The sequence below is a fragment of the Oncorhynchus clarkii genome, chromosome 27 (genome assembly GCF_045791955.1).
Source record: "Oncorhynchus clarkii lewisi isolate Uvic-CL-2024 chromosome 27, UVic_Ocla_1.0, whole genome shotgun sequence".
NCBI lineage: Eukaryota > Metazoa > Chordata > Actinopteri > Salmoniformes > Salmonidae > Oncorhynchus > Oncorhynchus clarkii.
In genome coordinates this window covers 3,083,033-3,110,454 of record NC_092173.1, presented here as the reverse complement: position 1 = coordinate 3,110,454, position 27,422 = coordinate 3,083,033, and the positions used below count along the sequence as shown (strand labels likewise).

Genomic DNA, 27,422 nt, shown 5'->3' with positions numbered 1-27,422 from the left:
CGTTCATGGCCACGCAATAATGGGTGAACAGGGAGTACAGGGAGGGCTGAGCCCCCATGATGAGGATCAGCGGAGGTGTTGCCCATCTTCACCACCTGGGGAACTTCTGGATATTAGATCGGTGATCACTTACCAGCTTTTCGACCAGAAATTAGATTTCCCTGAATTGGAGCCTTTATTTGAACTCCCCAAAGCAGTTCCATTCATCCTGGGGGCTGCTCCATGACGCCACCACAGCGGAATAAGGAGTGTGCTCCTAGTCATACTCAGGGGGCATACATACCATCCACTGCTTCCGAGTATATTACTCGCTAACGTTCAGTCTCTGGACAGCAAAGCATATGAGCTCAGGGTGAAAATCTCCTTCCAGAGAGACACCAGGGACTGTAACATACTCTGTTTCACTGAATCACATCTCTCTCCGAATATACTGTCCCTGTCCATTCAGCCAGCAGGGTTCTCCGTCCATCGCGCAAACAGGATGAAAGGTGGAGATTGTGTGATTGTGGTAATGTACAGGAACTCAAGTCTGTTTGTTCCTACTGATCTGGAATATCCATCATCAAATGCCGACCTCATTACCTTCCAAAATTCTGCGAACTGTAAACCGTATATCCTGAGGCCGCATTTATTGTAGTTTGGGACTTTAACAAAGAAAATCTGAGGAAAGCGCTACCGAAGTTCTATCAACACATCTCCTGTGCTACTCGCTCATCGAACACTCTTGACCATTGCTACTCCCCCTTCCGGGACAGCTACAAGGCCCTCCCGCCCTCCCTTTAGCAAATAAAATCACGCCTCTATTTTGCTCCTCCTACTAATTTAGACAGAAACTTAAACAGGAAGCACCCGTGGTCTGACCAATCAGAATCTATGCTTCAAGATTGTTTTGATCATGTGGACTGGGAAATGTTCTGGGTTGCCTCCGAGAATAGTATCGACGTATACACTGACTCAGTGACTGAGTTCATCAGGAAGTGCATATAGAGGATGTTGTTCCCACTGTGACATTACAACTTATCCAAACCAAAAACAGTGGATAGATGGCAGCATTCACGCAAAACTGAAAGCGCGAACCACCGCATTTAAATACGGCAAGGTGACTGGGAACATGGACGTGTACAAACAGACCAGCTATGCCCTCCGCAATCAAAGTGGCAAAACAACAGTACAAAGTGGACAAAGTGGAGTCACAATTCAACGGCTCAGACACGAGACGCATGTTGCAGGGACTCCAGACAATCACAGATTATAAAGGGAAAGCCAGCCATGTCTCGGACACCGACTCCTCGCTCCCGGACAAGCTAAACACCTTCTTCGCCCGCTTTGAGAAAAACACAGAGCTGAGATCGCGGGCTACTGCTACACATGATGACTGTGAACTCTTGTTCTCCGTGGCACAGATAAGACATTTAAGTGTGTTAACCCTCGCAAGGTTGCCGGCGCAGACGACATCTCTAGCCGTGTCATCAGAGCATGTGCAGACCAGCTGGCTGGAGTGTTTATGGACATATTCAATCTCTCCCTATCCCAGTCTGTTGTCCCCACTTGCTTGAAAGCGAATGTAACTGACCTAAATGACTATTGCCCCATAGCACCCACATCTGTCATCATTAAGTTATTTTTGTGAGGCTAGTTAAGGATCATATCACCTTCACCTTACCTGACACCCACGACAATTTGCATACCTTCCCAATAGATCCACGGATAACGGAATGGGCATGGCACTGCATACTGCTCTATCCCATCTGGAAAAGAGGAATACCTATGTAAGAATGCTGTTCAACTCAGTTTTCAGTAGTTAACACAGCCACAAATCCGTGAAGCTCATGAGGTGTGGCTAACCTTAGCCAGCCTGAGCTAGGTGTGGAGCTAGCATACCAACTCAGTAGCACAGAGTAGATCCTCTATATGACGTTCAGAAATAGTGCATTGTGGGTAGTTCTGAAGATATCTGTAAATAAGTTAACATAACTATGTTTGTAGTTATAGGTAACCAGATCGTGACTACAACTAAGTCTTTGACCACAATGTGTTGTGACTTTAGTGAGTAAAAGCTCATGCTCCCTACCCTTTAATGGGACTCCGTGCAGCCAGTGGCAATGTCCGCTTTAGGTATAATGCCAGGAGCTAGTGGATTTGACCAGCCAGGTCACCCATGATATGGGCATAACCATCTGTCTCAGATTCCAAAGGTTGACAGTTCGAGTCCAGTGATTTTTTTAAATCCTATCCCAAACCTTAACCCTTATCTTAACCATTCGGAATTAATGCCTAACCTTACGAATTTGGAGTTTATGCCTAAACTTAAACTTAAACACTTTGAAATTTGGTGTTTGGAACAACTTGAAAATTTGACGTTTGAGAAAAATGGATGAACGTCTAATTCTGACTTGAGACTGTGAGAGCTGGTAGGATTTGACAGCTCAACACAGTTCCATTTATGACACCACCAAAACAACTGCTTTTGAGGATGTCGGCAAATGCAATCTGATTGAATAGAGCCCTAAGGGGCCGATTTAGGAAATGTACGCCATTCATACGTACTTCACAATAGTTGGTAGTCAGACTTACCTTATGCAGGTGCATAGCGGCCTTTGCAGGCGTGGTTCCCTTGCGCAAACTGAATACATTTCATTCAACCGGGGCCAATTCCGACCCAAGTTAAGAGTGCGTAAATGGAACATAATTCCATTTTTATGCACTTTTCTCTCTATGCGTATTCTGACCTTGAATTTAAGCATGAGGAGAGCATTCTATTCACCCGCTATTCGTTCGGGGTGGAGATCTAAGAATGTTTGCATGTATAGAGTTTAGAATGTTTTACATTTTACCCGGGCTTTTCTCAATTTTATTTCACAATTTGTATCATGTTAAATATTAGCCAGTATATTAGCCATTGGGAACCATCATCAGTAATTCCCACATACATTTATAATTGTCACTTTAGTGTTCATTTGTTCAATTTGTACCTTACATTTCACATCATTCCATTCTGTGTACCTTTCTTTCCTCTGTCATGTCTGTGTAGTTGTTCCTGAAGTTCACTAGCATTAGTGGATCATAATAGGCTAACATTGTGCCATCATTTGGGACATGTAGCCAATTTGAATCATTATGGAACTCAGACCACATGTAGCAGGTTAATCCTGGAGCCTGGCGCACGGTTCACGACGACTGGACCATTGTCATACAGCTCCATGATTAGTGAGGATTAATGTAAATGTATAGGACTTTTGTTCAAGCCTTATTGTACGCTTTTTTCCACCTTCAAATATTTCATGGGTTGAAGTTGAATATGACAACTTTCAGGATGAATCAAGCCCCTGTCTGTTTAATTAAAAATATTTTGTGCTTAAAGGCTCTCCAAACCAATTTTGGCAGATGGCAGATGGTGATGAGACGAAGACGAATATGCATATATTTATATGGATTTCTTTCATTGATCGCTATATTCTGAACCCATTTTCACAAAGTATTCTAGTCTGTACACAATACCCCATAATGACGAAGCAAAAAACTACACTGCTCAAAAAAATAAAGGGAACACTTAAACAACACAATGTAACTCCAAGTCAATCACACTTCTGTGAAATCAAACCGTCCACTTAGGAAGCAACACTGATTGCTGCCAGAGGTAGCCTGACTGCTATTAGGTACCGAGATGAGATCCTCAGACCCATTGTGAGACCATATGCTGGTGTGGTTTGCCCTGGGTTCCTCCTAATGCAAGACAATGCTAGACCTCATGTGGCTGGAGTGTGTCAGCAGGTCCTGCAAGAGGAAGGCATTGATGCTATGGACTGGCCCGCCCGTTCCCCAGACCTGAATCCAATTGAGCACATCTGGGACATCATGTCTCGCTCCATCCACCAACGCCACGTTGCACCACAGACTGTCCAGGAGTTGGCGGATGCTTTAGTCCAGGTCTGGGAGGAGATCCCTCAGGAGACCATCCGCCACCTCATCAGGAGCATGCCCAGGCATTGTAAGGAGGTCATATACAGGCACGTGGAGGCCACACACACACACTACTGAGCCTAATTTTGACTTGTTTTAAGGACATTACATCAAAATTGGATCAGCCTGTAGTGTGGTTTTCCACTTTAATTTTGAGTGTGACTCCAAATCCAGACCTCCATGGGTTGATACATTTGATTTCCATTGATAATTTTTGTGTGATTTTTTTGTCAGCACATTCAACTATGTAAAGAAAAAAGTATTTAATAAGAATATTTCATTCATTCAGATCTAGGATGTGTTATTTTAGTGTTCCCTTTATTTTTTTGAGCAGTGTATTTTAGCAAATGTAATAAAAAAATTTAACTGAAAAATTACATTTACATAAGTATTCAGACCTTTTAAAGCACATTTGGCAGTGATTACAGCCTCGAGTATTCTTGGGTATGACGCTACAACTTGGCACACCTGTATTTGGGGAGTTTCTCCCATTCTTCTCTGCAGATCCTTCCGAGCTCTGTCAGGTTAGATGGTGAGCGTCGCTTAACAGCTATTTTTAGGTCTCTCCAGAAATCTTAGATCGGGTTAAATTCCAGGTTCTATCTGGGACATCAAGGACATTCAGAGACTTGTCTCGAACCCACTCCTCCCACTCGTTGTCTTGGCTGTGTGCTTGGGGTTATGGTTAGGGTCTTGGCTTCCATCTCGCCACTCTACCATAAAGGCCTGATTGGTGGAGTGCTGCAGAGATGGTTGTCCTTCTGGAAGGTTCACCCATCTCCACAGATGAACTTTGGAGCTCTGTCAGGTTGACCATTGGGTTCTTGGCCACCTCTCTGACCAAGGCCCTTCTCCCCTGATTGCTCAGTTTGGCCGGGTAGCCAGCTCTAGGAAGAGTCTTGGTGGTTCCAAACTGTTTCCATTTAAGAATGGTGGAGGCCAATGTGCTCTTGGAGACCTTCAATGCTGCAGAAATGTTTTGGTACCCTTCCAAAGATCTGTACCTCGACACAATCCTGTCTCGGAGCTCAACTTCATGGTTTGGTTTTTGCTCTGACATGCACTGTCAACTATGGAACCTTATATAGACATGTCTAATCCAAATCATGTCCAATCAATTTAATTTACAAAAGGTAGACTTCAATCAAGTTGTAGAAACATCTCAAGGATGATCAATGGAAAGGGGTCTCAAAGGGTCTGAATACTTATGTAAATAAGGTATGTTTATTTTAATTTTTTTATGAATTAGTAAATATGTCTAGATACCTGTTTTCACTTTGTCATTGTGGGGTATTGTGTGTAGATTGATGAGGATTTATTTGTATTTTATCCATTTTAGAATAAGGCTGTAAACGTAACAAAATGTGGAAAAAGTGAAGGGGTCTGAATACTTTCCGAATGCACTGTATTGAAAAATACAAAAACAGTTTTGGAGAGCCTTTAAGCACAAAATATATTGGTGAGTAAAAAACAGTGGTTTGATTCATCCGGAAAGTTGACATACACAATTGTTCAATACATTAAATATTGGAAGGTGAGAAAAGTGTGCAATTGGGGTTGAACACTAGTACTATAAATCGACCCTTAATAATCCTCACTAATCATGGATATGTGACGACAACAGTCCAGTTGTCGTAAACCGTGTGCTGGTCTCCAGGTTTAAACTGCTATGTATGGTCTGCGTTCCATTATGATTCAAATAGGCTATATATCCCAAATTATTGCACAACTTGTAACACGTTTTTATAATGTATTTATACAAATGTTTTTCTCTGTTATTTTACCAGGTAAGTTGACTGAGAACACGTTCTCATTTGCAGCAACGACCTGGGGAATAGTTACAGGGATGAATGAGCCAATTGTAAACTGGGGATTATTAGGTGACCGTGATGGTTTGAGGGCCAGATTGGGAATTTAGCCAGGACACCGGGGTTAACACCCCTACGATAAGTGCCATGGGATCTTTAATGACCTCAGAGAGTCAGGACACCCGTTTAATGTCCCAGCCGAAAGACAGCACAGTGTCCCCAATCACTGGCCTGGGGCATTGGGATATTTTTAGACCAGAGGAAAGAGGGCCTCCTACTGGCCCTCCAACACCACTTCCAGCAGCATCTGGTCTCCCATCCAGGGGCTGACCAGGACCAACCCTGCTTAGCTTCAGAAGCAAGCCAGCAGGGCAGGGTGGTATGCTGCTGGCACGTTCGCCTAATATGATCCACTATTGCTAGCGATCCTCAGGATCAACCACACCAACATGACAGAAGAAATAAAGGTTCATCTAACAATGGAGTGGAATGATGCAAAAGTCAGTGACAGTTATTTACAGAGTATACAAAACATTAACACCTGCCCTTTCCATGACATAGACTGACCAGGTGAAAGCTATGATCGCTTATTGATGTCACTTGTGAAATCCACTTTAAATCAGTGTAGATAAAGGAGACAGGTTAAAGAAGGATTTTTAATCCTTGAGACATGGATTGTGTATGTGTGCCATTCAGAGGGTGATGTGGCAAGACAAAAGATTTAAGTGCCTTTAAACGGGGTATGTTAGTAGGTGCCAAGCGCACAGGTTTTTGTCAAGAACAGCAAAACTTCTGGGTTATTTACACAACAGTTTCCTGTGTGTATCAAGAATAGTCCACCACCCAAAGGACATCCAGCCAACTTGACACAACTGTGGGAAACATTGGAGTCAACATGGGTCAATATCCCTGTGGAATGCTTTCGTCCCCTTGTAGAGTCCAAGCCCTGACGAATTGAGGCTGTTCTGAGGGCAGAAGTGGAGGGGTACAACTCAATATTAGGAAGGTCTTCATGCACAGATGTATATGCACAGTACCAGTCAAAAGTTTTGGACACACCTACTCATTCAAGGGTTATTCTTAATTTTTTACTATGTTCTACAATGTAGAATAATAGTGAAGACATCAAAACTATGAAATAACACATATGGAATCATGTAGTAAGCAAAAGAGTGTTAATAAACAAATCTAAATCTATTTTATATTTGAGATTCTTCAAAGTAGCCACCCTTTGACAGCGTTGCACACTCTTGGCATTCTCTCAACCAGCTTCACCTGGAATGCTTTTCCAACCGTCTTGAAGGAGTTCATACATATGCTGAGCACTTGTTGGCTGCTTTTCCTTCAATCTGCGGTCCAACTCATCCCAAACAATCTCAATTGGGTTGAGGTCGGGGGATTGAGGAGGCCAGGTCATCTGTTGCAGCACGTCATCACTCTCCTTCTTGGTCAAATAGCCCTTACACAGCCTGGAAGTGTGTTGGGTCATTGTCCTGTTAAAAACAAACGATAGTCCCACTAAGCGCAAACCAGATGGGATGGCGTACGCTGCAGAATGCTGTGATAGCCATGCTGGTTAAGTGTGCCTTGAATTCTAAATAAATTACAAACAGTGTCACCGGCAAATCCATTTCAGAATAAGGCTGTAACGTAACAAAATGTGGAAAAAGTGATGGGCTGTGAATAGTTTACGAATGCACTTCATTTGCATTCTTCAGGTATTTCTTTGCGCTTTGTCTCCTTCACACAGAACTCGTGTCTCTTTCCATGTTACATCTGCAGGGCATATGTTTTAGTATGTGTGCAGCCTTTTGTGTGTGGTAGCCATGCTGGGTAAGTGTGTATTGAATTCTAAATAAATCACTGAGTGTCACCAGCAAAACACATCACACCTCCTCCTCCATGCTTCACAGGAGGGAACCAGACATGCGGAGATCATCTGTTCACCTACTCTGTGTCTCACGAAGCGGTTGGAACCAAAAATCTCAAATTTGGACTCATCAGACCTAAGGACAGATTTCAACCACTCTGATGTCCATTGTTCCTGATTCTTGGCCCAAAGTAGTAGTTTCTTTGCAGCAATTCGACTACGAAGGCCTGATTCACACAGTCTCCTCTGAACTCTGTGAAGCATTTATTTGGGCTACAATCTGAGGTGCCGTTAACTCTAATGAACATATCCTCTGCACCAGAGGTAACTCTGGGTCTTCCTTCCCTGTGGCGGTCCTCATGAGCCAGTTTCATCATAGCGCTTGATGGTTTTTGCGACTGCACTTGAAGAAACTTTCATAGGATTGACTGACATTCATGTCTTAAAGTAATGGACTGTTGTTTCTCTTTGCTCATTTGAGCAGTTCTTGCCATAATATAGATTTAGTATTTTACCAAATAGGGCTGTCTTCTGCATACCACCCCTACCTTGTTACAACAACTGAATAGTTTAAATGTATGAGGAAGGAAATTCCACAAATTAACTGTTAAGGCACATCTTCTTATTGAAACGCATTCCAGGTGACTACTTCATGAAGCCTGAGAAATGCAAAGTGTGTGCAAAGCTGTCATCAAGGCAAAGGGTGGATACTTTGATGAATCTCAAATATAAAATATACTTAGATTTAACACCTTTTTGGTTACTACGTGATTCCGTGTTTTATTTCATAGTTTTGTCTTCACTATTATTATACAATGTATAAGGTAGGTAGATAGGTGTGTCCAAACTTTTGACTGGTACTGTGCATATACACCTTCCTAATATTGAGTTGTACCCCTCCACTTCTGCCCTCAGAACAGCCTCAATTCGTCAGGGCTTGGACTCCAATGCTTCCCACAGTTGTGTCAAGTTGGCTGTATGTCCTTTGGGTGGTGGACTATTCTTGATACACACAGGAAACTGTTGTGTGAATAACCAATACGTTTTGCAAGTCTTGGCACCTACTACCATACCCTGTTCAAAAGCACTTAAATCTTTTGTCTTGCCCAGTCACCCTCTGACAATCCATGTCTCAAGGCTTAAAAATCCTTCTTTAACCGGTCTCCATCTACACTGATTTAAAGTGGATTTAACAAGTGACATCAATAAGCGGTCAAAGCTTTCACCTGGTTCGTCTGTCATGGAAAGTGCAGGTGTTAATGTTTTGTATACTCTTGTGTATAACTGTCACCGACTTTTACATTACACACGCTTAACTCAGGTCAGAATTAGGAGCTTTAGCGTGCCAGGCTAAACTTCCCTGCCGTTTTGGTCCGGTGGCTTTCACATAAGAGCCTGAAGCAAACTGGTGCACATGTACAGATACTGTGTGTGTGACAGCAGTCTAATCTTGCTCGTCGCGGTGCTGCTGTGCAAAGTCATTTCGCTCGATACCTTTAAGGCAACAACATCTATAAACTTAAGGGTGTGCAGACAACTAAACAGTTACAACACTCGATGCAAAAGTGTATTCAGTTCAAGTACAGCGTCACAATTGTGGAGAGAATTTAATAAAAACCAAAGCGGGGTCTAAATGTTTATGGGCCAATCAAGGTTTGTTTATTTAAGAGACCAATGAGAAAATGGGGAGGGAGACAGGAGGGAAAGACAAGTTTCTTTTGACTGTATTCGACCAAATCATTCACACACACACACCCTTCCCATCCCATATTATACAACCACCCACACACAGAGCCCTGCTATTCTCAGTGCTCCCCATCCTTTTAGCTTCAGTGGTCAGCCTTGATCAACTGACTGAATGACAACCCGTGAGGAGTGATGCCTTGTCTTTAGAGAACAACAAAACATCATTACGACATCAAATTAGGGCAATCAAGAGCTAAACCTTACGAAAGCTTACTAATAAAAACAATAACATTGCTCATCAGTAATTGGCACAAAGATTAAGAGCAAGAGAGATTGAACAATTACACCCAATGCCCCCCCCCGTGTCAAACAAATGACTCAGAAAAAGAAATAACACCAGTGATGAACTGAATACATAAACGAATCTATAATGACAAATCAAATGATGGGTGGTGGTGGTCCCCATTACTAATGGGACACTTCATGATTTGGGCAATGAGCTCCCTCTATCTACTTCCCCAGTCAGATGAACACGTGGATAACCATATTTATGGCTCTGCATGCAGTTTGAAGGAAGTTACTAACTACTACAGGCTTAATTGCTAACTAGCGTTAGTTAACGAATGCTCACGAAACTACCTCTAACTTCCTTTGTACTAGACATTGAGACATAAAAAATGGTATCCCCAAGTTCATCTAACGCTGGGGAAGTAGATAAAGGGCAATTGCCAAAAATCCCGAAGCATCCCTTCACATTTCGATAGAACACGGTGTGTATTACTCATTTCTCAGACAAATTCAACTGTAATTCATTGCACACACACAGAACACCTGCACAGGACAGAAAGCGAGGATGGGGTGTTGCGCAAACTGCTTTTATGAATACATGAGGAACATCCCCGAGGGGGGGGGGGACAGCACATGTAAGCAAAATATGCGGGTGCCTTAGCCTAGCAGTTCTTCACGAGCAAATAAAACAGCCTTCCTCACCATCTGCTGCAGCAATAGCATCTGTCTAGCACTTGGACATGCAACCAAGAGCTGGCTCGCGTGTTCTGGGTGTTTCGTACAGAGAAATGTGGCAGCGAATGGGGCCGTGCTAATAGTAACGTTAGTCGGTGGCTATGTATGTAGGAGAGGAATGTGTGGGTCAAACCAGCAATGCTACTTATGCACAGTGGTCAGCATGCAATGCTTAAATGCATGTCATCACACTTGGAGAAGCAAAAGATTTACAGCGAGGGGAAATTAGAAGCCTGTGCTTTTCCTGGACATTTTATTATCTCAGAGTAAAGAAAAAAAAAGACAAATAGGTGTTAATAGGCTCCGTTAAGTCTCCGTACATCACCAGTTGCTCTTGAACATCAATAAATATATTGTGAAGTGTCTGCAATGTCACGACATCTTGGGTTGTTGTTTCCTCTGGATAGCCAAGCTTGGGTTGGTTTATGCCAGGGCCAGAACTAAGGGGAGAAATGAATCAGAATGACAAGATGGCCTAACGTTCACATTGGGAAACGCATTCAGCAGGGTACATTGTAGAACGCTCAGATACACATAATATAGGCCATTTCTAACAAACATGCGTTTGACGTAGCACAAGGACTACCAGCAGCTCTATTCATGGACATTTCTATTGGCAATGTTCCACAACATGTGCCTAACTGAACGTGGCCCCAGTGAGGAGACTTCATACGAGAAGAAAATGGACAGAGTACTATACTTACCGCTTATAGCTTCCTGGGCAAAGTACTTAACATCCATATCTGTGTCTGTGTCTAGTTTCTCCAGGACTGGTTTCACCTCTGTCTGCAGAGCACTGAGAAAAACGAAACGTTTCACACAGGGCACACATTTTCCACACCCTCCCGTGCCATAATGGATTAGCTGACTGCAAGGAATTACGGTTGGACATGGAGATCTGGGTCGTGTTCAGTAGATGCAAAACATACTGTCACAGAGTAACTCAAATGAGCATCCTTACTGGGCCAGTTCAGGCAAGAGCCTCATTGGTTTCATAATTTTTGTTCCTGTTTTGTGCCCACTGAACACAACCCTTATGTAGACTGTGGTCAAGTCGTCGGAGGCCTGAACGAGATGAACGAGGGCTTTGTGATGGACGAGGAGGACGTACTTGCTGTCAAGGACGGGGCCGATCTTCTGGAGGGACTTGGCCACATTGAAGCGCACATTGGCCACCTGGTCGTTGGACATCTTGAGGACCACAGGCAGCATCTGCTTAGTGGTGATGTCCTGGCCACAGACCTCAGACAGAGCCTGGGGTGGATGACATAAAAACCAACAATGCATAAACAAATGACAGTTAGCCACAAGTGACTAAGTTACTCTGGATAAGAGCATCTGATAAATGCCTAAAATATCAGATTTAAAATCATGATAAATTACCAGAATAAATGACTGGGACAGTAAGGTACCTGCTAAAAAAGTATAATTGTTTTAGAAGTCAAATGTTGGCCAAAAATGAATTGGTTTAAATCCACCTGAGGTTTAAGGAGATCAACCCTATACTACGAATCAGGTTAGAAGCGTAAGCGAGGTAACTTTGATCAATTCAGGGTTCAAATCGAGATAACTGGTCATACGAAAGTGGCTCACCTTTTAGCCATTTCTATGGCAACGGATGCTTCAGAACGAACCTGCTCCAAGGCAGGCCACTAACTCCACTTACCCTGAATGAAATGACTGAGCTGCGAGGTGAGGACCAATGAAATCAGATTCCCTCCCTTTCGCAAAGTTTGCGTCATCATTCACTTCATTTGTGAGAGACGAATGATCACACGTTTTATGAATGAAATGTGTTATAGTCATATTAAAAACCCCATCTCACTAAACATTTCGTAATGACAGCTTGCATAAGAAAGTTCACGCATAGTAAAAGGTTTATATGACATAATACCATTATTTTATAGATGGGGTGGGGGGAAAACAGCTGTTTGTGCATTGATAAGCTCCCCAAAGTCTGCATTAACGATACGTAATTAAAAAAAATGCACTTTAATATCCTACTTTATACCATAGCCTGCGAAATTTGCAAGAGCTTCTCTTTCATGTTGATTTCAGCAAAAGTCGTCACCGACTCTCCCATATATTGATGGTTCAGCATCAACTCGAATAGTTTGGCATTCAACTAGCCATGTGCGACATGCATGCAAAGTTACAAGCCTGCTTGAGATGGCGGCAGCTACATGATCAATATCCACCGTGGTAATATGACTAGCTTTATATAAAAACCTGAGTAGATCTAGCTTCCATCGTATTATACGCCTAGTGTCTGAGGGTTTGTGTGTGGTGTACTTGTCAGGTGGACTCACGTTGATGCAGAAGAGCGTGGTCATCCTGTGCAGGTAGTTGGGGTCGTTGGCCATGCCCAGCACCTTGGGCACGATGGTGTTCTGGGCCCACTCGGCTCCAAACTTCTCCACCAGCTTCATAAGGTTACAGGTGGCTGCCTCGCGGATAGCGTATACTGTCGAAAACACACACACACTTTGAGACATTGGCCTGTAGCACTAGATAAACTACTAGGCCTAACTATTTTTAGTAGTAGGTGTCCCAAAAAAATAAAAAAATAAAAGTGGTCAGGGGGGAAAAAAAGTGTTAGGGTTTTCCTTTACAAAACTATAATATTAATAGAACTAGGTGGACCTATTGACTTAACATTACTCAAATTAAATTGCGATCTAAAATGGAGATAAACATTTTCAAACTCTACAAGCGAGTAGGTCGTCAGTACACTACTCAGGAAAAACCTGAGTACCCGGCACTTGCAAACATTGCTAGGTTTCTTGGTTCTTTTGAGCGCTTTTCTAGCCATTTGGCAGCCATCTTTGGATTATTGTCAGTTTGTTTGCCAAATAACAAATAAATAACATGGAAAATCTCCCATTTGCATAGAAAACATGTCCATCAGTAATCGTGGCTGAGAGGCTAGTGACTGCAGAACTGCTCAAAACACTCAATTGTGCCCAGAATACAGTGACATAACATCTGGGTACACACAAGCCTGATTACCTGATTTTCAATACTGGCTTATAAAAATCAGGAGACCAGTGGGCCTGGGTAAAACACATTTCTAACCCACTGACAAACCTGGCCCTTTGGCTCCTAATACAGCCATAAAGAGACTGCTAGAGAACCTAGCTGGGGCTAGAAGAGCATTGCCATTGGCCTGTGGAACCCAAGGCTTTGGCGCTACAATGAGATATTAAAACCTGTGCGTGACACTGGCCATGTTAGAAATCTGTCTGGGCAACTTCTTACTAAAACTACATACCGTGTACTAATCATACTACTTTGAACGTACTGTTTAGTATAAATGTATGCAGTAAGCCACAAACTAGGCACACCCATCCTGAGAAATGTCATCCAATGCTTAATTGCGCCATTTCCCACAACTCTTTCATTTTGGTAAAGCCCATCCTCTTATCAGCTGTTGTCAAACAAGCTTGAAAAGACGCTTCTCTTCCTTAATATGCAGCGAATTCTACTAGATTAAGCCAAAATGAGGACATCCTGACATTTAAAAGCACCATCTTTATTGTTGAAATGTCATAACTTTCTTCACTGAACAAAAATATAAAATGCAACATGTAAAGTGTTGGTCCTATGTTTCATGAGCTGAAATAGATTGAAAGACACATTGTCCAAACACACACAAAGCTTATTCTTCAATTTTGTGCACAAATTTGTTTAAATCCCACAAATTTGTTTAAATCCCAATCCCAGCATTTATCCATTGCCAAGATAATCCATCCACCTGGCAGGTGGATTGACTTTTTCCGCGTAAACTCGGATTTGAGGGCCAAGCGGGGAGCCATGGCTATGTTTTCAATGTTTTTATCTTAGTGGCTTGATCGTCTCCGACTTAAAACACTTCAACGAGATTTATAAAAATATAAAAAATTAGGGAAAAAGTGACATGGGTGGCGACGTTTGATCATGTTAGGAAGAAGATTTGTATGGCACCATATACATGACCAGATAATGTAAAAGTCCATAATATCAACAAAAGGGCCAAATGGACATGGAAGGGTAACCGTTTTGGGTGTAATTTTCTCTTACGCTATCGGTCATCAATAAAGTGTGTAACCAATAATATCTTATACTTCACGGAGTCATGGCTGAACGACAACATTATCAACATGCTGGCTTGTTATACGCTGTATCAGCAGGATAAAACAGCATCAACTCGTAAGACAGGGGGGGGGGGGGGGGTGGACTATGCATATTTGTAAACAGCTGATGCACGATGTCTAAGGAAGATCTAGAGTATTGCTTAATAAGCTGTAGACCACACAATCTACCTACAGAGTTTTCATCTGTATTTTTCATAGGAGTCTACATACCACCACAGACCGATGCTGGCACTAAGACCACACTCAATGAGCTGTATTTCGCCACAAGCAAACAGGAAATACTCATCCAGAGGCGGCGCTCCCAGTGGCTGGGGACTTTAATGCAGGGAAACTTAAATGTGTTTCACAAAATTTCTAACAGCATGTTAAATGTGCAACCAGAAGAGGGGGGGGGGGGGACAAAACAACTCTAGACCACCTTTACTCCACACACAGACGCGTGCAAAGCAATCCCTCGCCCTCCATTTGGCAAACGTGACAATTCTACCCTCCTGATTCCTGCTTACGAGCAAAAATGAAAGCAGGAAGCACCAGTGACTCGATCAATAAAAAAGTGGTCAGATGAAGCAGATGCTAAACTACAGGACTGCTTTGCTAGCACAGACTGGAATATGTTCCGGGATTCTTCCGATGGCATTGAGGAGTACGCCACATCAGTAAATTACTTCATCAATAAGTGTGTCGATGACGTAGTCCCCACAGGTACTGTACGTACATACCCCAACCAGAAGGGATGGATTACAGGCAAAATCCGCACTGAACTAAAGGCCAGAGCTGCCGCATTCAAGGAGCGGGACTCTAACCCGGAAGCTTATAAGAAATCTCACTATGCCCTCCGACGAACCATCAACCAGGCAAAGCGTCAATACAGGACTAAGACCGAATCGACGCTCGTCGGATGTGGCAGGGCTTGCAAGCCATTACAAGAACAAAAGGGAAGCACAGCCGAGAGACACGAGCCTACCAGATGAGCTAAACTACTTCTATGCTCGCTTTGAGGCAAATAACACTGAAACATGCATGAGCGCACCAACTGTTCAGGATAACTGATCTCGCTCTCCGCAGCCGATGTGAGTAAGACCTTCATACAGGTCAACATTCACAAGGTCGCAGGGCCAGGCGGATTACCAGGACGTGTACTGCAAGCATGCGCTGACCAACTGGCAACTGTCTTCACTGACATTTTTAACCTCTCCCTGTCTGAGTCTAACACCAACATGTTTTAAGCCGACCACCATATTCCCTGTGCCCAAGAACACTAAGGCAACCTGCCTAAATGACTACCGACCTGTAGCACTCACACGTGTAACCATGAAGTACTTGAAAGGCTGGTCATGGCTCACGTCAACACCATTATCCCAGAAACCCTAGACCCACTACAATTTGTATACCACCCTAATAGATCCACAGACAATGCAATCTCTATTGCACTCCACACTGCCCTCTCCCACCTGGACAAAAAATAACACCTATGTGAGAATGCTATTCATTGACAACAGCTCAGTGGAGCAGATTGAGTGTGTCAAGTTCCTTGGCGTCCACATCACCAACAAACTAGAATGGTCCAAATACACCAAAACATTCATGAAGAGGACAAGACAAAACCTATTCCCCCTCAGGAGACAAAAGATTTGGCATGGGTCCTCAGATCCTCAAAAGGTTCTACAGCTGCACCATCGAGAGCATCCTGGCTGGTTGCATCACCACCTGGTATGGCAACTGCTCAGCCTCTGACTGCAAGGCACTACAGAGGGCAGTGCATACATCCCAGTACATCACTGGGGCAAAGCTTCCTGCCATCCAGGACCTCCATACCAGGCGGTGTCAGAGGAAGGCCCTAAAAACGGTCAAAGATTCCAGCCACCCTAGTCATAGACTGTTCTCTCTGCTACCGCACTTTAAGCGGTACCGGAGCGCCAAGTGTAGGTCCAAGAGGATTCTAAACAGCTTCTACCCCCAAGCCATAAGACTCATGAACATCTAATCAAATAGCTACACAGACTGTTTGATTTAACTGCATGGATGTCCACCAGAGCTGTTGCCAGATAATTTCTCTACCATAAGCCGCCTCCAGCGTCATTTTAGAGAATTTGGCAGTACGTCCAACTGGCCTCACAAACGCTGACCACGCAAGCACGGGACCTCCACCTAATAAGGCCCTTTTGAGGGGAAAACCTTTATTCTGATTGGCTGGATCTGGCTCTCAAGTGAGTTGGCCTATGTTCTCCCTGGACCACATGGCTGCGTCCCTGCCCAGTCATGTGAAATCCATAGATTGGGGCCTAATGAATTTTCCAATTGACTGATTTCCTTATATGAATTTTAACTCCGTAAAATTGTTAAAATTGTTGCACTTATATTTTTGTTCAGTATATTTAGCCTACTATTTAAAATGCAAGTACAGGTATTTGGACTGTGTCTGACAAATGTATAGGAAATGTTCAACTATTGACCCATCTGCATCCTGTTTCTTCTATTCTACAGTCATGATGGTTGTCCATAAAGCCAGAAGGGAAATGGGGGATATGGTAATGTAAGGTAGATTGAGTTATGCATAGCGGAGAAAATGCCTCTCGACACTGACAATGGGTCAGTTTCGCATTTAGGAGGTTAGGATTGGGGGAGGAAATCCTGATCCTAGATCTGTAGCTTGGAAAAACTGTTGACCAGAGCTAAAGTCTTCCATGCGGAAATTTAAGCAGGTTTTCTGAGGACAAACAGAACCTAGTCTAAACACTGAGGACAGCTCTCAGAAGACATTTATTTCTAAACAGGATTACTAAAGATGCACTCGAGCGATAGGCCAACAACAGATTCAATCTTGCTGTTCAAGGCTTTATAGACTGGTTGGCTGACAATGTCACGAATATGATGCGCGCATCGATTTGGCTGAAAGGTGTGAGTTATGATTGAATGGTCAGATAGTTTAACAATAACAAGAAGCTGCCAAGTGGAGAACCACAGGTGGCTCGTTGATAGCGTGTGTTGTTTTGACTGATGTTTTGCAGTGCTTCCCCTATAATCAAATTGGCACTCATTTAAAGCAGCCCCCATGGTCTAACACGCCCCCCCCCATATTTGCCAGATACTCACAGATAAAGTGCATTCGGAAAGTATTCAGACCCCCAAATAATTAAAGGGCAACAGTAAAATAGCAATAGCGAGGCTATATACAGGAGGTACCGGTACAGAGTCAATGTGCGGGGGCACCAGTTAGTCGAGGTAATTTGTACATGTAGGTAGAGTTATTAAAGTGATTATGCATAGATAATAACAGAGTAGCATCAGCGTAGAAGAGGGTTGGGGCACCACAAATAGTCTGGGTAGCCATTTGATTAGATGATCAGGAGTCTTATGGCTTGGGGGTAGAAGCTGTTTAGAAGCCTCTTGGACCTATACTTGGTGCTCCGGTATCGCTTGCCGTGCGGTAGCACAACATTGAATTTAACTTGCTCGGCTAGAGAGGAGAGGGCAGGAGAGACATTAAGGAGCGCATTTCCCTGGCCTCTCCCAGTCCAAGTCACTGGGTTCTTATCAGACCTTTGTCATTGGCACAGTCGTGAGGCTGAGAGCTGCAGCCTGACACGTGTCTCTCTCTCTCCCCCCAAATCAGAGGATGTGGGGGAGGAGGGAAGCTGGAGAAGAACTGCTAGCTGAGACAGCAGCATGGGACATGATCCGTCTGGGACGTGACCCACCTCTGTCCAATGTTGGAGTCCTTCTACTTCCGCCGACTTCTCACGGTGTGGACACAGAAGTCAAATGCATTGAACAGAGAGTGGTGTGTATTAGTGGGAGGGGTTCTTACCGTGGTCAATGAGCCATGCCATGCAGAGGGTGTTCAGCTTCTCGTCAAAGAACTCCACTCCCTGGGGTAGAGATTAGAAGATAATATATTTCTAAACAATGTTCAAATAAAATCCAAACAAATATTAGTGGAAGCAACACTACTACTGAATAGTAATTGAGGGTGTCACTTTCTACATAGAAATCACAAATAAAGCTAGCTGAATTACTTACACATTGCATAGCATTTTTTTTTACAATGATATTGGTGACCAGCACTTGCCCACCATGAACTGCGGAACACACGCATGGCACATTTGATCAAAAGTAGTGCACTATGTAGGGAATAGGGTGCCGTTTGGGACGCAACCGAGGACTCACCAGCTGTCCGGCCAACAGGGGCATATACTCGATGATGGCCAGGCGGACCCTCCACTTGGCGTCCTCGGCCAGCTCCACGATAGCAGGCAGCAGCGACTGGGAGAGCTGGCGGATGCCGATCACCTCGTTGACACAGTCCAGGTTGGAGATGATGTTGAGGCGCACCTCAGGGCACTGAAGGGAGAAAAAGGGTGATGGAGAAAAAGAGCAAGAAAGAGAGGGAGAGAGAAGAGAGCAGTGAGAGGGATCTCTTGTATGAGTCGTGGGGATAATTACATTAGGGAACATTACATGTCATATGTCCTTCAAGAATGAAAGCCATTTTATTTCAAGTGTTCTTCAGTGGCAAAAATCTTTGCGACAGAAAATCTGAGCTATTGCTTATGCTTCCCCATCTGCTTGTAATGACGCCTTTCTTGGCTCCAATCGCAACATGACATCAGCAACAACGGCTAAAAGAATTGCCAAAGACATTCCGCTCGTTCCCAACTCCTGCTGCCAGTCCCAGACACTTGGTTCTTAGCCTCCGAATGTGCAGACAAATTTCACATCAAGCTTTTTGTGAAACAAATAGGATACGACAGAGTTGGCAGCCAGCTGAGGGACAGTACAAAATCCAATAACTAAATATTTGGAGTAGAAATATTGACGAAAACAGATGATTATTTATATCCGTGAGTCATTCGGGCTGTTTTGCACCTCAGTTGTCCGTTTGGACTGTAATCCTTTATGACACAAACCCTGTCAACTCAGCGTTGGCTGCAAGGCAAACTAGAACATCTTTTAATAGTAAGGCTCCCATAGATGACAGCCAATCGTATCTGTGTATTTGTGCACCTTTATATTTTTGCAGGGCAGTTTGCCCAAACCTTTCCACTCCAGTATCAAAAAGTGACCAGAAATACAGTGCCTTAAATATACCCCTGGACCTTTTCCACATTGTTACATGACAGCCGTATTCTAAAATGGATTAAATGAATAAAAATCCTCAATCTACACACATTACCCCATAATGACAAAGCGAAAAGCTAGAAATCTTATTTTTTTAACAAACAGAAATACCTTATTTACATAAGCATTTAGACCCTTTGCTATGAGACTTGAAATTGAGCTCAGATGCATCCAGTTTCCGTTGATCATCCTTGATTGGTGTCCACCTGTGCCAAATTCAATTGATTGAACATGATTTGGAAAGGCACACACGTGTCTATATAAAAGGTTCCAGGGTTGACCGTGCGTGTCAGAGCAAAAACCAAGCCATGAGGTTGAAACTGCCTCCCTCAATAGAGCTCGAATACATTTTGAAAATAATTCTGCAGCATTAAAAGGTCCCAAAGAACACAGTGGCCTCCACCATTCTTAAACAGAAGTTTGGAACCACTAAGACTCTTCCTAGAGCTGGCCACCTGGGCAAATTGAGCAATCGGGGGAGAAGGTTCTTGGTCAGGGGGTTGACCAAGAACCCGGTGGTCACTGACAGAGCTTTAGAGTTCCTCTGTGGAGATGGGAAAACCATCTCTGCAACACTCCACCAAATCAGACCTTGATGGTAGCGGCCAGACGGAAGCCACTCTTCAGTGAAATGCACATGACAGCCCACTTGGAGATCGCCAAAAGGCACCTAAAGACTCAGACCATGAGAAACAATTCTTGATGAAACCAAGAATAAACTCTTTGGCCTGAATACCAAGCATCACGTCTGGAAGAAACCTGGCACCATCTCTACAGTGAAGCATGGTGGTGGCAGAATCATGCTGTGGGGATGTTTTTCAGCAGCAGGGACTGGGAGAATAGTCAGGATCGAGGCATAGATAAACGGAGCAAAGTACAGAGCGATCCTTGATGAAAACCTGCACCAGAGCACTCAAGACCTCCAACCGGCGTGAAGGTTCACCTTCCAACAGGACAATGACCCTAAGCACAGAGCTAAGACAAAGCAGGAGTTACTTTGGGACAAGTCCCAATGTCCTTGAGTGGCCCAGCCAGAGCCCAGACTTGAACCCAATCTAACATCTCTGAAGAGACCTGAAAATAGCTGTGCAGGTACCACCGCCATCCAACCTGACAGAGCTTGACGGGATCTGCAGAGAAGAAGAACATTTCTTTGTTTCTTTGTTTTGCTTTGTCATTATGGGGTATTGTGTGTAGAGTGATAAGAAAAACAAACAATTTAATCAATTTTAGAATAAGGCTGCAACGTAACAAGCTGCGGAAAAGGTCAAGGGGTCTGAATAATTCCAAAGGAACTGTACGTAAATGTAGTCGGCTGGCGCCGAAGTCTTACGTCATCTGGATTTTGGCTGTGATACAGGCCACATTTAGGAAGGATATGTCAGAATGAAACCACACAGAATGAAAACCTCAAACACCACTACAGCAACTATCACCAGGAAAAAGATTCAAACCCTATCAGGGTCATCCCTTGATTTATACTCCGGTAGGGAGCCAGTCAGTACGTACATCTGATCCTGAACAAGGCCAATAGCATTAGACGATATTAAGGGGGTGATCAGACTCCAAGTCGAAACCAGTCCCTACCAGTTTCAGCCTATTTTCTGCCATTTGGTGCCTAATGAACAGAACGAATAAGAGAAGTAGTGATTGGTGTTTACCTCGTCCTTGAGCTGGGCCAGGAACAGAGGCAGCAGGTGCTCCACCGTGTTGTCTTTACCCAGGATAGTTGACAAGCCCATGATGACAGAGGCCAGGGCAGACTTCACATGCTGGTTGGTGTCAGACACCAGTTCCTGTCAGGAGAGAAAGAGTCAGACATTTCAGTGGACAGGGACAGCAAATCAAGTATTTTCAAATAGGGCAATATTATATGACAATATTACTGCTACATTGATATTTCCCTCGGGAGAAAAGGGGCATCGAAAAAAAGTTAGATAAGCACTATGACAATGTTCCTCAAGAGGCGTATAAAGTCAACATCCTGCCCATAGAATACAGTGCCGTTGTGGACAGGGTAAGTGCAAACTAGCCTCTGTGTTGAAATGAATCATGTTTACACAAGCTGACCCGGCGCTGTGAAGCATAATGTGCTCTACAGACCAGGCATTTACACTATGTACACACAAAACTGCGGTGTGTGGACACCCCTTCAAAATGAGTGGATTTGGCCATTTCAGCCACATCCATTGCTGACAGGTGTATAAAATCAACCACACAGCCATGCAATCTCCATAGACAAACATTGGCAGTAAAATGGCCCGACTGAAGAGCTCAGTGACTTTCAACGTGGCACCGTCACAGGATTCCACCTTTCCAGCCAGTCTATTTGTCAAATGTCTGCCCTACTTGAGCTGCCCGGTCAACTGTAAGTGCTGTTATTGTGAAGTGGAAATGTCTAGGAACAACAGCTCAGCCAAAGTGGTAGGCCACACAAGCTCACAGAATGGGACTGCAGAGTGCTGAAGCTCATAAAAATGGTCTGTCCTCGGTTGCAACACTCACTACAGAGTTGCATACTGCTTCTGTTCGTCGGGAGCTTCATGAAATGGGTTTCCATGGCTGAGCAGCCATACACAAGCCATAGCCCACCATACGCAATGCCAAGCATTGGCGTGGAGTGGTGTAAAGCTCACCGCTATTGGACTCTGGAGCAATTGAAACTCGTTCTCTGGAGTGATGAATTAAGCTTCACCATCTGGCAGACCAATAGACTAATCTGGCAAATAAATTCATAAAAAATCCTACAATGTGATTCTCTGGATTTTTTTTCTCATTTTGTCTGTCATAGTTGAAGTGTACCTATGATGAAAATTACAGGTCTCTCTCATCTTTTTAAGTGGGAGAACTTGCACAATTGGTGGCTGACTAAATACTTTTTTGCCCCACTGTATTTGACGAGCAGTGTCCATATAATGTCATTGTGTTTTTCCACTGGTTCTTTTCTCGATTGCTTTCATGAAAACAGTTTGTCATTTATCCGACATAAGCTGCATAGCTGCACCGAGCTCATATACTGTATTTCAGTCATATTTGGACCAGCTTTAAATAACAGTTAATAAGGACTTGGGATTTGACTAAAGATGCTATAGGCTAAAATAGTACTTTTGTATTTTATGCTGGAGTTGTTCCTAGAAGAGCTGTTATTTCCCCAAAATGTATATTTCCTAAACAAACGGGATGTCATTTAAACTCAGGAACCAACCAGTGCGTTCCAACACAGACAGTGAATAGGAGTTGTGTGGTGATTTGGTAGACATTTTAAATACAACATTGCCCCCTGCTGTCCAAAGGCTATACTGAGCTCAAGTCCTCATCTCTTCACAAGCCCCCAAACTACAATGCATAATATCCTCCCAGTTCACTTATAGAAAGTACGGCCAGAAACAGGTTAATCAGTTTAACACTCATGCTAGAAATTGATTTGCGGGTGTCTAAAAATATCCGCTGCCTGCGCATTTGCACTTCTGAACAAGATAATTTGCTTAACTCGTGTTATTGTCGAGACTTCAGAACACATGACTGTTCGCCTAAAGCACGACAGCTTGATTTAAAATTTTAAAAAAAACATGTTTTAAAATGAATGCTTTTTTAATTGCCTCTTCGTACATCATGGGTGCTAGGAGTTACTTCCATCAAGTGAGAAATTGACAGGTCAAAGAAACCAAGACAAGCTAGCAGAATAAAAGAGGGATAAAAGTGAACCGTGGCTGTTTTTTATATATACCTTTACACAGGGCAGAATGTGAGTCATGATAATGGTCTCTCTGCTGTCTTCTGGAAGGTTCTCGCAGAACTCTGAGGAAAGAAATGGGGTTTATAAATACTGCGGTCTATTAGACGTTTAAAGCTTCTCATTCAAACAGTTATTTTTCATTTCAACAGAGGCTTTCTTTGACTGGCGGATATAGTCCATACACTCACCCTTGACCTTGTTGGCAGCAGCGGCTCGGACCTCAGCCTCGCAGTCCTTTAGCAGATTCTGGAAGGCTGGGACCAGGTCGTTCTTGGTGATCTCTGGGCCCACCGCTTTCTGGAGCTGTGGAATCAGTGACATGGCAATTAACATCCACCACTAAACCTTTGTGCGAGACTCCATGACCAACACACTCAACTGATGAGATTCGGGTTGGGAACACACAGGCTACAAAGTCCATGGTGGCAAGGTGGAAAGTGCACAAAACTATTTGCCATTGCCAGGCTTTAAACTGTTAAATTGGACAAGGGAACTTCTACCACAGACATAGCAATTAACATCCAGCAGACATATCTATCTACAGCTTTGACATGATCCCACCTTCAAACCTTACTCTGAGATTTGCTGATCAACACACTAAACTAATGGGATTTCAGGTCGGGAACCCAGGCTACCAAAGACCATGGTGGTGAGGGGGAAAGTGGTAAAAAACCTTTCAGTTAAGTGTGGTGCACCAAAAAAAAGTGTGAGGTATCCTGAAAGCTTTTACATTGACTGACTGAACTTCTACATCATATTATTGAACAGTGGCAATATGTCCCATTTTATACTAAATGACAACAGAAGGCCATATGGGTTAGCAATCAATGCGTTAGTGTAATGAAGTTAAGTGGCAATGAGGACATTAAGAATGTTCTACACTGGGGGACTAAGAACATTACAGGGCCCCATAACAGACCTGCTATCCATGTCCACTCTACTTTCCCCTTGCAACATTGTATTACTTAAGTTCAATACAGTAAAGCAACGTAAAATATAAACGCCTAGACTAAAATGACAGCAAAAATGCAAATACCGCTGACTAATTAAAAAAAATTCTCTCAAAATGCCCCCTTTTCTTCTACAACTGGGCATACTAAAAGAACCATTTTAAAGTGACCACTTGTGAAGCATTGAATGTCGTCCCCCATTGCTTCCGTTCCAGGTTGGGTAAAGCAGCAAATATTTTCGAGCCATTATGGCTACATGCAGCATATCAATGTTTCCACATACTCACCTCAGAGAACTTGTCAGCCACCATGTAGCGGACCCTCCAGGACTTGTCCTCAGCGGCCTGGCGCAGGGTGGGCATCACCAGCGTCTCCAGGTCCTCCTGGGGCAGTAGTGTGGCGATGCTCACACAGGCTTCCACAGCCAGCAGGCGCACTGAGTCCTACAGGCAGGGGTACAATGGGATTATTTCTCATTCTGTGCCAATTTAATAAAATGGTGTAACTGCTGAGGCGTTGGTGTTAACAATAGCTAGACCCAGTTGTGCGTCCCAGGTGGGGCTACCTACTGAATTCGCAGAAATATTAATCCATCCCCATTCAAAAACAGCTAATATGTATGGCTATGTTATTTCTATTGGCCAGTCGATTTAGGAATTGTGTGGTAGAACTCCAGGCACGTCCCACAGCAATGTCACAGAACGCCCTGTGTGCTTGTAGAGTACATGTATGTACCTGCTCATCGGAGGCCAGTGCGGTGAAGAGCGAGATGATGTCACTCTTGACATAGTCCAGCTCCAGAACCTTGGCGAATTCCCCAAGCTTGGAGGCTGCGGCGCGACGTACCATGGGAGTGTCATCTGAGCACAGAGTGCGGAAATGCCTGTGGAGAGAACATGCCACCCACCATCAGACCATAACTCAATTGTATCTCCTCTACACAAAAAGAGTAGCTAAACATCCCGATCTGATTGACTTGGGACTGGAAGGCTAGTATGTGTGACTACAGGAGATGGGACCCCTGATATGAGACAAAGTAATGTCCGCAATTCTAATATTATGCTCCTAGTGATTATAGTGGGGGACACATAATAGACCATATTTCAATCGCTAATCATGTCTAAACTACAACTCTCCTGATATAGCTACTCACTGGCGAATTTCAGCCTTGACGGTGCTGGACACGCGGGGGTAGCAGACGCTGAACAGGCCACAGGCAGAGGTGCGGGAGGTAAACCAGTCACCACTGGCCAGCCTCTTCACCAGGGGCTCAAAGTGCACCTCCAGGTCCACAGGAGAGTGCTCCTGGGAGATCTTACGCAGAGACTCCACTGCCTTGTCTCGCACCACCGTTTCCTCCACGGTAGCCAGGCTCTCCAGCGGCGGCTGCGGAGAAAGACACAGGGACATAAGTATGTGTATGTAGCGTAGCTGACTGGATTGGTTGAGATAGGTGTATATGCATGGGTTAATTCTGTAAAATTGTGTTGTAAGGTCTATATGTTGATTATCTGTATGCATCTTATATGCTCAATACCAAATGTGGGTTTTTTTACCAGATACGTACCAGCAGACAGTGAACATATTCAGGGCCTCCCACCAGCATGGTGAAGTTGCCCAGCTGCTCAGCCAAGGCAAGAAGCACCTCATCCTCATCATAGATGGTGTCTACAAGAGGTCAGGTGTTGAACATAATTGAAAGAGTGGGGGCACAGGGGATTGGCATGACAACACAATTAGATAGATGAATTCTACTGGCTTCAACACATGCTATCTCAGAACAATTTCCAGCAAAGTGACAATGCTAATGCTGGTTGTGCAATGTCCTGTGAATCTCTTTAAAGAGTGTTGACTCAGTCAGAATTATTAGCCTTTCACACATCTTGACTCATGATGATGGCTGTAACTGGGGCCTTAAGGTGAGGACATACCTGTGAGGAAGGGGAGGAGTTCAGTGCGGGTCCTCTCCACTCCAAGGGCCAATGCGATGGTAGACAGCTTTTTGATACTGTTCAGTCGCAACTTGGAAAGTAAACAATGCCAGATGATGTTATTACATGAAACTTACAAGAGAGGCCACCATTAGCCATAAAAAGATCCTTCGCATTTCAGTGAGGCGAACTATGAAGACTATTTCAGATATGAGCATTTCAAAGAGAAATGAATTCCCTTTTAGGTGCCTTCCTACAAACATAACTTGTTTTCTAGAGTATAGATAACGTGTGTGTTTTGTAATGCTTTCAGACACCAAAGCAAGATGCAGATATATTACATAACTAACCATGTCAGTAGTTACCCAACTAACGTTAACTAGTTAGTTACAACATGAAAATAATGATAATCTCACTACCATTACCAGGGTGGAACTGGATGACTGTCGGGTACATGAAGGAAGGAAGCTTCCTTGTAATTATGTAATTAGCAGGTATATAATATATACATGTATGAGCTTGCTAATCAGCATACAGTAACGTTGTGTGTACATTGTACATTTTAATACTTCAATAACAAACAAGTAGCTAGGTTAATTTACAAGTTAGCATGCGAATTGGAGCTAGATAGCTAACGTTAATTAGTTAGTTCGCTGCTAACTACTGACTGTAGCATAGATAGCCCGGCACAATAGCTAGCTAAACAAGTGACCCAGTAGTAACTAGCTAACGTTAGCTAGCACCATTTACTTTTACACACCGCAAATAACTAGTTAGTTACCTAGCTATACATTTTTGACAGTAACTAAATACGACATGCAGCTATTCCGATTGATATTTATCACACCATGTAACACGCTTATAGCCAGCTAACGTTAGCCAGACTGGGTGCGCCAGGGCTGAGATTTCATGAACAGGCCAAAAGGCCTAACGTTAGCTAACGATCCTTTTTGAAATCAGACATGTTTAAGTAAAATAAACACCACCAATATAATATCCCAAACGAACGTCTTATGATCAGAGCATCGGTGATTACCTGCACATCCTCATTACGAAGCTCGTCAATGAGAACCGCGATGGGGTAGAGAGAATCGTCTCCATCAGCTCCTGCCATTTTGGATTTATGTTGCATTAAACGAAAAGCGATTCACTACGGGGTTTCTTATAAACAACCACCACCAGGGGCCTCCTTTCTCCACGGACTTGT

At 43.6% G+C, this 27,422-nt stretch overlaps 1 protein-coding gene across 1 annotated transcript; it reads right to left on the bottom strand.

Moving 5' to 3' along the window:
• Window positions 1–9,268: 9,268 nt before the first annotated feature.
• Window positions 9,269–27,422, bottom strand: LOC139385580 (protein phosphatase 2, regulatory subunit A, beta b). The gene is made up of 15 exons (XM_071130758.1): window positions 27,252–27,422; window positions 26,216–26,306; window positions 25,852–25,952; window positions 25,438–25,670; window positions 25,020–25,167; window positions 24,572–24,727; window positions 23,523–23,637; window positions 23,326–23,396; window positions 21,260–21,394; window positions 18,648–18,821; window positions 18,289–18,349; window positions 12,657–12,811; window positions 11,459–11,601; window positions 11,052–11,143; window positions 9,269–10,787 (listed from the first exon to the last, which is right to left on the bottom strand). The coding sequence occupies exons 1-15, from the start codon at window positions 27,345–27,347 to the stop codon at window positions 10,771–10,773; spliced, it is 1,788 nt and encodes a 595-aa protein (XP_070986859.1). The 5' UTR covers window positions 27,348–27,422; the 3' UTR covers window positions 9,269–10,770.